Source organism: Seriola aureovittata, chromosome 1 (genome assembly GCF_021018895.1).
Source record: "Seriola aureovittata isolate HTS-2021-v1 ecotype China chromosome 1, ASM2101889v1, whole genome shotgun sequence".
NCBI classification, from domain to species: Eukaryota; Metazoa; Chordata; class Actinopteri; order Carangiformes; family Carangidae; genus Seriola; species Seriola aureovittata.
The window spans coordinates 14,676,113-14,687,770 of NC_079364.1; the positions used below are offsets into that span (position 1 = coordinate 14,676,113).

The 11,658-nt window shown below is 40.5% G+C and overlaps 1 protein-coding gene across 1 annotated transcript in view; it reads left to right on the plus strand.

Moving 5' to 3' along the window:
• Positions 1-11,658, plus strand: part of rras2 (RAS related 2) — a 28,077-nt gene that overhangs the window by 14,094 nt on the left and 2,325 nt on the right. Inside the window, exons 2-5 of the mRNA XM_056379891.1 lie at positions 7,164-7,251; positions 7,444-7,546; positions 9,388-9,496; positions 11,039-11,157. Of these exons, the coding sequence (XP_056235866.1) occupies positions 7,164-7,251; positions 7,444-7,546; positions 9,388-9,496; positions 11,039-11,157 (419 nt within the window). The remainder of the gene's footprint in view (positions 1-7,163; positions 7,252-7,443; positions 7,547-9,387; positions 9,497-11,038; positions 11,158-11,658) is intronic.

Consider the following 11,658-nt stretch of genomic DNA (forward strand, 5'->3'; position numbering starts at 1 on the left):
AGACTGAGATTTACCCTGAAAGGTTCCAAGTACAAAGGACAAAAAAGAAGAAAATTTAGAGTGATATATGTGTGTAGTTTACAATTATGTGCACATCTCAAATTTGATCCCAAAATCATCCCACAAGCTTCAATGTTATTACTTAGTAGAAAACGGCTAAGCTTGCGACAAACCATATTATCTGTTTTTGCATGACCAGCCATTGTCCCAGTGACAGACAAACAGGTGACAAGGTAGTGACGTCCTGACTGAAGACTCGCCGTGACGAGAGGACTGACAGATTGCATTTTCATTTCATTTTCATTTTGACCCCAAAATAGCGTCTTGACTGGTAGATGAAAGTGCAGTAGACCCCCAGTCTATTGCACTGATTTGCTTTTTGCATTTGAATATTGTCCACCGTAGAGCGGGTTAACACTTTGAAAATGAAATGTCAAATGTTGTTCGAAAATTGCATTTTCATTTTCAGTGCGGCCCGAATATTGCTTGCATATATGGAAAATTAGGTCAAATTGTTTATATTGCATTTTCATTTTCAAATTTTAATTAAGATCTGAAAATAGGATTATTGGATTTTCATTTTCATTTTTACCCAATAACACACGTGTGGAAAATTATAATGTTATTATGGAATTAGATTGTCATTATCAAGTTTACATCATCGTTTGAATATAGTCCCTATAGGCTTCCATAATATGAGGGATGGATCATCATGATCTGTCACATTCTGCTGCTGCCTAGCTGAGGGTGCAGCTTGGCAGGCTCCACACTGTCTGGCATGGAGTTCGTGTCCTTAATTGAAATTGCTGCACTTGGCTCTGGCCCACTGAACAAGTCTTACAAATGGCACGTTTCACCTGTCAGCCGGAGGGCAATCCCCCACCCCACCCCACCCCGGCCTCTTCGGGGTGGCCACTCCTATCCAGCTTCTTGGTGCTAATGTCTCAGTCAGTTTGTATTGCTCTGTCAGCAGAACTAAGAGCAAGCGCCAGTTTGGGAAGCTTAAGCTGAACACTCAATGTAAGAGAGTCATAGCTTCTCCTGACCCTTGAAGATGTATTTCCTCTCAGTAAATTATAATCTTATTAGATTTTTTTTTCTAGCGTGAGGTCGAAGACTTGATGCTTGACACCTATTATTCAGTTGTGCTTCTCAGATACCTGCCAAATTGGATGAAACATTTGATACAATTGGCATTGGTCTTGTGGTGTGGGAGAGTTGCCCATTGCCTCTTAGGCAGACATCATCAAAAAGCCAGTGAGAGCTGAGTCCCACTATTGTACTGCAATGACGCAATTGAAAACGTTGCACCGTTCATAATGTTTCTTGCGGTGACAAACACAATGAGTCTTGTCTTCAGTTTTTCATGAACAAAGCTTACTTGTTGTGTTGTTGTGTTAATTTTCACACCTATTCCTCCACCCCGTGCTCTCTTTGTTTAGTCCACAAAATGTGCGTATACTCAGACATAAGATTAGTGAAAACGCTTGTTACATTTGAGGTCTCCCACAATTCCAAATGACAGAATCTCTTGTAGTATGTATCAGCTTTTCAGCAGAGGAAAATGTTGTGGTAGGCTGCGGTGTGTTGGTGCGGAGAATGAGGAGGTTGGGGAATATGTTAAATCTGCAGATGCTGACAGTATTTTTCCAAGAATAACAAAATTTTAATGGCATCCAATCTACACTTCTCTTTAATTAAAGAATAGCTATGGCTGATGATTTTCCAAGTCAAGGTCTGTGAATTCTCATCGGGCACTGGGCCATATGCAGAGGGTAATTAACTCCTAACTATGTTGATGACTATTCGTTTTAGCTCAGCATTCCCTCTCATTATGACAATGTAGTAGGCAGACACACCATTTCTCCTCATTTGTGTAGGTGCAGGGTGTTTTTTGTTAATCGTCTGAGGTCTGTGTTTTTTTTCTTTGTGAAAATCTCAGTTTTATCTGCGTTGGTGCTGAATCTGTAGTTTTTTGCTCTGTGGAGTTAATGATGTAAGATTGGTTAACAGTCATAGAGGCGGCTCTAACCAAACAAGAAGGATAACTGACAGAGATGGAAAAGGATCTATATTTAGTGTTAGTAAGGCTGTTTGTGTGGAGAGGAAGTGGGTGCATAGTGCAAGCATGATGTTGATTACACGCCTACACATATCACCCCTTCTTGCTTTCCTTGAGGCTGGCAACCAGCAGTTGTAAGAGACAAGATTTATTGCTTCATGTCTCAACTGAAGAGCAGTCGCCTGAAAAGAAACCTGAGCAGTTGCTCGATATAAATAATAAAATAATAATAAAGAGTACTTTTATGTATGAATTCAAATCACCAAACTCTACAAACTGGAACACGTATGACTATACATTTCATACATTTGATATGTCGAAGAGTGAGGCGATTCAAGAAACATATACACCAACGCTTGAACGCATGGATTTGATCCTGTCTTTGTGGTTCAATCTGCGAAAAAAGATTTGTCTGACTTGTCAAGTTTTTTGTACAAGATGTGGCTATATTGCTTAAAGTATTTGTCAATCAGTTGACCCACAAGGAGTTTCTCAACACACTTGATAATCATTCAGTCATTTCAGTCATTTATCATTTATTTTTCCTATTCCAGCCTCTCAAATGTGATGATTCGCTGCCTTCCTCTATCATCATTGCAAATTGAATTTGTTTGTGTACTGGACAAAATAATCCATTTTGATGACATCAGCTTGGAAAGTGTGATGGGTATTTTCTTTTGCTATTTTATGACATTTAATTGACTAAATGATTAACTAATTTATCTAAAATAATAATAACAAGACAGTATTTGATAATGGAAAAATCATTAGCCTCAGCCCTATCGTCTTGACTCTTTCATTGGCTTTCGTCTTTGTGTGGTAATTTCAGGCCGGCAGAAAAAGCTGTGCTGCAGCTGAGAATCATCCACCGTCTGTGTATTCATGGTGAAAACAGGCCTCTAATGTTTTCCTGGTGTGAGGAGCCTGCATGCGCTGTGTGTGTGGGTGGAGGCCTGGGATGTATAGCTGGAATGCTGGAGGGGAACTGAGTGACAGGTTTGGACTTTGGTAGGTAGGCGGGTTAGGGCGTCTGTGACATCATCACCACCCCAGGGCTTGGCCGGGCGAGCTGCCTGCTGCAGAGGTGGAGTTTCCTTCCTGCAGAGCTGACCGGGGCTGAGTGTGGCCTGACCCACCTTGCCACCAACAACTAAACTGTACAGCAGCTTGGTTCTGCAGACTTTTGGATTCCCCTCTCATTGTTTTGTTTTGTTTTGTTCTTGTTGTGTATTTTTAATGATCTGTCAGTTTTGCTTCAGAACCCACTGTGCTGATTTTCTTTTATATCGTAAACTTGAGACACCTTGATTTGATAATCCACTTTTAATAAACTTTAACTTGACTGCTGCTGCTCAGAGGCAAAAATACAAGGATGTTAATAATCCTGGTTTTACAGCTCACAAATATACACACCCACGATGGTGGTCATGTCAGCACTAGCCTAATGATTGCCTAAGTGAAGCTTGAGTTGTTCTTGGCTGTTTTAGCATCATTCCTTGCTCCATGCAAAGTACAAGTTGTAAAACAGCAAGCTGACTTTGTTTAAATAGTAATTTTCCTCCGCTTTGTGAAGTTGCTGCAGAACTCCGATGTTGTAAATGTCTCAGCAGCTTGTGCTGTAGTTGGATATTTCATCTGAGTGGAGGGCCGTTAGCAGTGAATGTTTGAAGATTTAGTGCAAACAGGCCACTGTGCAGCATCTGTGCGTGTGCTTTTGTATGTGCAATCCAAACTATACTCACACATTAAGAACTGAGCTGCTGACCCCGCTGTGACTGTCAGCTGTCTCCTCATGACAGCTGTCAAATGTTTTCATGGAAATTTGTCCAGGAATTCGTCTGCCTGCTCAGTGCGTACCTGTGAAATAGTCTGGCAGATGTCACAGCTTGTCTTAGCTGCAAATAGACCGGGTACCATCTGAAAATTTTCCATGCTTTCAGTATGTCAGTGCCAAAGTTGAGTTTTGATATGAATACTATAACAATATAGAAGATTATGACAGATTTGTTGACCAACAAAAAATAATCTGCAACTGTTTTGATATTTAGTTAATTGTCTCAGTCTTTCTCTGGTTGCAGGTTCTCAAATGTGAGACTTTTCTGTTTTTCTCTCTTTGATAGCATTATAATCTAAATATTTCTGGGTTTTGGACTTTTTTTGTTGGAACAAAACAAGACATATGAAGGTGTCCTCTTTGACTGAGAAATGCTCATGAGCATGTTTTCCTCTTTTTTTGGGGGGGGCATTTTATACACCAAACAATTAATTGATTAATTAAAAAAATAAAAAGGTAGGTTCATTGACAGCCGAAAGAAATTAGTTGTAGCCCTAAAATGTATTTCAATACAATTAAAGTTTCCCTAAACCTTTTATTGGTATAGGCTACATTTAACAAAAGCCACAGTTCTCAAACACAGCAGTGTTTAATCTCGTCCTGACAAAGGAACTGTACATGAACTTTGCTGAAATTAAATAGTATGAAATGGTTACGTTATATCTGATTAAAGAATATGTAAAAAAAAAAAAAAAAATCCTGACAGAGTGTTTAATTGTAACTTGTTTCTTATATTTGTAAGTACTGAGGTTTTGATATCCAGCCTGAGTTGCAGGTGGTGGACGTAGTAGTAACTTGTGAATGCTACTCCTCCCCAACACCCTGGCTCCACTCGACTCATACAGGCTGATTCATTCTGTTTTTAGGAGCCTGTTATCTGATGAAGTCATGGACCAATATTAGGATTTATAGGACAGATTACTGGTCATGACTCAGGCTGGCTTATGTCACATAGTTATCGGTAGTCCTCCTGAGTCATGTTGTACCCCCCACCCCCCCACCCCCCCACCCCCTCACCTAGCCCATCGCTCTACCGCTGCCCAGCTGACGCCCTGCCAGGCCGAACTACAGCCCCTGTTAGTGCTGGCTCTGGTGCTGCTGGCACTGCAAAACAGCCTCATCTATCACGGGAGATGGCTCTGGGAGAATCAGCTTGGCCAGAACAGAGTGCAGCAGCTACGCTACCCATGCATGTAGAGGGAGGGGAGGAATAGCCAGAGAAGCGAGGTGCTCAATGCGGCTGCCCGAGGTTGACAGAATAGGAATAAGAGGTTGACGGGAAGCCAAAGTCACGTGCTGAAGCTATGGCTGGGAGAGTGGTGGTGGCAGTGGTGGTGGTGGTGGGAGGGACGAGAACTGCAAGCTGCTTTTTTTTTTTCCCTCTCTCTCTCCCTTTCTCTTTCTGTCTCTGTCTGGCCGTCTGAAGGCACACTGGCAGTGCAGTGCAGTGAAGCACGTTCTAGGATACACAGTAATACTGATGAATTATTGAACAGTGGTGAGTGGATGTGACATAGGCCAGCACACTTGCATGCTGCAGAGCGACAGAACAGTGAGAGGGAGAGATTACCTGCATTTCCTGCAACAACAGAGAGCTGCAGGTGGGACAAATAAATCAGCATGCAGAGGATGTAAGGGAAAACAAATTACATTTACGAGCATTCACTTATCCTAAGTCGAGCTCGACCAAGGATGGATTTTCGAGGCTGTTACTGATGTTGATATTTGAGAGTAAAAAAAAATTTGGTGATGTTATATAAGCCGGTGACATTAAGACAAATATTTGAATTCCATAAACACGGTTATTTTGACCAAGATGTACTTTGTACTGAGCAGTTTTTTCTTTTATAGCCAGTGCCTTTTGCAAGGCAATATGTATTGGTAACAGAGCTGCAGTGATTAGTCACTTATTTTTTAATTGTTTTAATACATTTTTAGTCCAAACTTTAGCTCGTTTCACCTTCTCAGATATAAGAACTTTTCCTTTTTCCATTTACCAATGTAGACTGAATAGTTTTGATTTTTGGGCCGTTGGTCAGATACAAGTAATTTGAATACATTTGACTGTGGGAAAATCAAAACATGCACTTTTGACATTTTTGACAATGAGGAGTATAATGGGATTAATCAGTAATGAAAATAATTATTGGTTGAAGCCTCTCTCTTGTCTGCTTCAGCTGCCAAATAACAGCAAAAAACCCCCCAAAAAAACCAATACCAAGCTTGTGTCATTGTGTGAAACAACACCCATTTTCACACACAAACAACACAACTGTATAACTGTAAAAGTTTAATTTGGCTTGTTGTTAGAACGACAGGGAATCCTGTCTGGATTTTATGTTCTCGCGATCGCTCTGTGTTTTAGGGTGTTGGTTTGACATTCCCCGAGCACTCCCCTCAGCTGTCACCACTTAACTAGTCCCCGAGGAGAGCAAGAACTACAAAACATGGGAAAAATGTAAAAAATGCATGATTCCTCCTCCTCCCTATCCCCTGGCCCCACCCTTCCAGTTTAGGTTACTAGGAGACCAGATATTGGCCCCAGAATGAAAGAATCAAAGCCTTCAGGAGTGCGGCGTGTGACTGTTGCAACTGAGGAAACGTCTCATAAAGTGGTTGTTGTGTGAAGGAATATTTACTTCAAACTTCTTGTTCAAGTGTCTGCAGGCAGTGTATTTGCTTCCTGTCTGCAGGACAGGGGTAAAGGTAGAGGTCAGTAAGACTGTGTGTGCTGTTTTCACCCAAAATACAAGGAGTGGCTGTTTGTTCTATTATCCATCCATTTTGAAGCTGTGTTTCAAATCCATAGGTCTCACTTAAAGCAGGACAAAGCAGAGCAATCAGACACTTAGATAAACTTCGACTTTTGAGTGTGCTGTTGATGGATGCTGTTCTCCCACCATGCAATGCACAAAGGAAGTGGAAAAGCTGCTCACTGATGCAAAACACTGAGTAGTGGATGGTAATGAAGCAGCTCCAGAAACACCTCTGAAAACAAAAATAACAAACAATAACAAAGTGTTACTCTGAAGTCACAGTTTGTTTGCCTTTGTATGTCACACATATTGGCTCATTTCCTGTTATCATAAAACAATAAAGCATGTTGGCTTCTTGTTTACACACTGCAAAGATCAGTATATAGTGAATACAGTATACAGTTCATACGAAATTGGGACACAGCTTGTGTCTCAACCTGACATAATTACAGACTCCAGACATACTCACAGCTTCTTCTCCCTCTTTTGTCCTGTTTTTTGTCTCCCGCAGTCGTACTTTGTCACTGACTATGACCCCACTATTGAAGACTCCTATACCAAGCAGTGTGTGATTGACGAAAGGGCGGCCAGGCTTGACAGTAAGTGCACTTTGCTGAACAAACATAACCAGAGTAAATATTCACACACAAAGACACGCATGTTTCTATTGCATTATATTGCACTTGAAGAACTGATTGCAAAAGTCTGTTTTGCTGAAAAGTTATTCTTGGTGTGTGCGTTTGTGTGTGTGTGTGTACGTTTGTGTCAACGTGTGTGCGCACGCTCTCTAGTCCTCGACACGGCTGGACAGGAAGAGTTTGGAGCCATGAGAGAACAATACATGAGGACAGGGGAGGGCTTCCTGCTCGTCTTCTCTGTCACTGACAGAGGAAGGTGAGTGGCAGCTCTCGTCATGTGCAAACTCACCGCTACACACTCAACGTCTCTGTCTTTCTCTTTCCTTTCTGTGAGCACATCTCTGTTGACTGTTCACAACTACACACTCGCTTTCTCCCCTCCTCTGCCTCTCATCATGAATCTTGCATTGATACTCTCACTTGTTGCCGCTTGCACTTCCGGAACGTTTTGCTGTCGTTCTTGTTGTCATTTTCTTTTGTTCTTAACACTTCCTCCCTCATCCTGTTCTCTTGCATTCACTTATCCGTGTACCGTAGCTTTCTATTTAAAGCCCATATGCTATTGAAACAACAGTTTGTGGGCTAGGATAGACATATCTTTAGTTATGTATAAAAAAGGGCTTTGACGAGAAATTTTCTTTCTTTCTTCATGACATGGACCTTTTCATTTCAGTATGTATAGGCCCTAACAACCTTTAAGCTATTGAACCCTGCTAACCCACTGGTGAGTCAGACTCAAACCGTGCAGCTAAACATTCTTTAATCTCACAGAGCTTTAGTGGAGATTTCAAAGTTCCCAAAGAAAGCAAATATGTCAGGTTTTCACAATTTCAAAGATTTTCACAGTTAGCTGGAATATTTCCACTGATGTATTGGCACAATCATATAAAACAGACTTGGGTTTGATTATTGCAATCTTTGTAAACATCACCCATAAAGAAGTGTAACAAGCCAATACAAAATATGTGATTCTTTCAAAACGTATACACTTTATTTAAAGCTAAAATCTTAAAGATTATAAACTGTAATCCTTCAGATTTTAGTCCTGGTTGATTTGCCGACACCTGTGGTAACCGTGGTAACAGCAACTGTGGTTTAATATGACAGCAAACATTACTTTAGCTGCTACTTTGCCATAAATACAACAAAGGAGCAACTGGTCCGTCTGTTTGTAGTGCAGCTAAGCAGACTCACGTTGTTTTAATAAAGTAAAGAGACTGAACAATAAACAGTGAGGTTGTTATCGATTACATAAAATTGTGTTGGATTGCATGCATTGTTTTCCAGCGAATCCTTCTATTTAAAAAGAGAACTTAATGTAAATGCACTGAATGGCTATCATAGACCACGAATAGTATCACAAATGGGGCGTGAGTTCATGAAAATATTTTAAAGGAAATTAAAGGTGGAAATTAGATGACAAGGGGCTTAAAAAATTCTCAGTAACTTTACCTCTCAGGGCGTAAGTCACCTTGAAGATATTTTTCACATTACATTGTATTGTATTCCTCTTGTAGTCAGTCTGTCACACCCCACCCTCCCTGCCTTTGTGTCCCTGCCCAGCAGTGCAGTGAGCTGCATTCCCCTGCCCCCACCCACAGCCCCCTCCCCATGTTTATATTGTAAACAGTCTTTCCTTCCTCCATTTATATTAGTCAAGTCTTTCCAGATTTACTATGTGCTCACCAAGCTGTCTGTGAGCCCGTTGCTGGAATGCCGTCCTGGGCTTGTGGTCTCATTTTGCCTTTTTTTCCCCCCCAGATTTTTTATTTGCTATTTGGTTGAAAAAAAAATGCACATGGCATTTATATTATAGTGGGACAACAGCCAGGTCAGTGCACTGAGCACAGCCTCAGAGAAACACATTTTGTGTTTCTGTAATAGTGTGGCTGACTTTCTCCTCTTTGCTGACATGTTCAACCCTTCAGTCTGATCCACAGTGGTGATGACCCCAATTCCTGGGTGCTGGGTGTGTTTGTGTGGATGGGGTGTCTGACACATGTACATTTTCACAGGAATGTATGCATCCACAAGTAAAAACATGATAACCTGTTTGTTAAGAAAACAATACATAACACAATGTAATATGTTTTACAGCTTTGAAGAAATCTACAAATTCCAAAGACAAATTCTTCGAGTCAAAGACAGAGATGAATTCCCTATGATTCTTGTAGGAAACAAAGCAGATCTGGAACTACAGAGACAAGTAAGTCCAACAAATCGCAAGGATCTGAACCCATATCAATCAATCTAGAGGATTTACATTTGCATACTTGAAAGTGGAAGCAAGCACTGCAGCTGCAGCTAGCTGCTAAGATACAACAGGATGTGAGTGAAAGAATAAAAGAGAGACTGTAGAGATGGTGATGGTGGTGTCAGGAAGGGAGGATGGATGCAGAGAAAAGGGAGTGTGATGAAATGATGAATTTTCTGGCTGCTGGTATGTTGTTGCTTGTCATTTCCTCCAGTGGATCCACACCACCCCCTTATGGCAAAAGAGAACCTCACAGGCTCATACAGCTAATTACTGTCAATGGGCTTTATCCACTGAAATACAGTTTTTAGTATTTCTAGTCTCATGTGACGGTTCTTTACTTATCCTTCTCCGTTTTCTACATGATTAAGCAGTTCCTATGAGATTGTTGATGTTAGAGAATTTGCATTGGACAACATTTTCAATAAGTGTAACTTGCAACATATGCTACAGATAAATAGCCAGATTGTAGCTCAATAATAGAAGCTTAAACATAATTACTCAAGCTGTAAATAAACAATAACTGAGTAGTTCTGCCCCCATGCTAAAAGGGGCAGAGCAATATCTCCAACATTTTCAAAAGCTGGTCAGTATTTTATATTTTTCTACCCCTTGTTATCCTTTGCTACCATATATAGCCTAGCCTTTGGACCTAATTCCTTCTTGCATTATTCAGTCCCAGATTATATGCGCAGCTGTGTCACAGAGAGTGTGGAGGCAGATCTCAGCTGTGTCCCAGATGCATTTTACATGCTAATTTAAGTGTGTAGTAAGTTTACACTTGAGAAATTACATAATGAAATTCAATTAAAAATGTGGTCGAAAACTACTTAATTTTTGGTGCTGATGGAATTATACAGTTCCACACTGCACTGTGTAATGAAAAGGAAGGCGCTTACCACGGTTGGGGAAAAAAAATGGTGGATGACATTGTGAAGGCTCAGGAGAAAGCCTGGTTAGAGGACACTTTTTGAACAACTGGACAGAAATTAAAATGAAAGAAGTAGCAGTGTTGGAATTGGAACATGAATGTAGATTTATAATACCGCCATGTAGCTGAGAAAAGGAGCTAAATTGGAAAGTCACAAAGTTCTTCCTTCAGTGTTATTAAGGGTCACTTTCACTTGGATGTGAAAGTCTGAACATGTGTGTTACGCAGCGCATATTGAATTCTAATTCATATGCACTAATGGTATGTAGGTTCACTTAGTTCGACAGCAGTATTACAGTAAAACTGTCGGTCTTTGTAGTCTGGATGCAGTTCAGCCTCTGTTTGTATGTATTACATTAAAGATGTGTATGTGCACAAAGAGTGTGTTCTATCTCAAAAATTTTACTTAACTGCATCATCTCTACCTGTAAGAACATGATACCAGTGTTTCATAAACACATGGTTTGTTTTGAGGGATTGTGGAAAAGATTCTTACATGTGCAAGGTCCCTGCTGACAATCAGGTTTAAGCCTGTCCTTATTCTTTTCTTCCTTTTGCCTCAGGTAACCCAGGAAGAGGGCCAGCAGCTGGCCAGGCAACTGAAGGTCACATATATGGAGGCTTCAGCCAAAATCCGCATGAACGTAGACCAAGCTTTCCATGAGCTGGTTAGAGTAATCAGGTACGTGGTTTATAAATTGCAATTTTTCAAAGCTATAACAGTGGCTAAAAAGATGAATATTCAGGCATTCCAATGATAACTATGATAAATGAAGAATACGGGAAAACTTTTGCACATGTAACACATGTCGCTGTCACATTAAATATTCATGACTCTCAGTGCCCTGGCGGTGCCTTGCTGCCTGAGGGTTTAAGTCACCAATCACGTATCGCAATGCTCTTGGTTCATGTTTAGTTATGGGCCTTTGTTGCATGTCATTCCCCCATTTCTGTCTCTCCTTTTGCTCTCATCTTTCTACTGTCAGATAACCAATAAAGTCATGAAATGTTTAAAATTTAATTTTAAAAAATCATGACTAATTAAGCAACAATCATACTTAAAGTTTTGAATGTTTAGGTAGTATTTATTAAGAATTTGACTTTCAAAAATTCAGCTAGTCTGCTTGATCAGGACTGCGTGTATGTGGTTTGATCAGATTTGATTAAGGGTCACTTGGCAGCA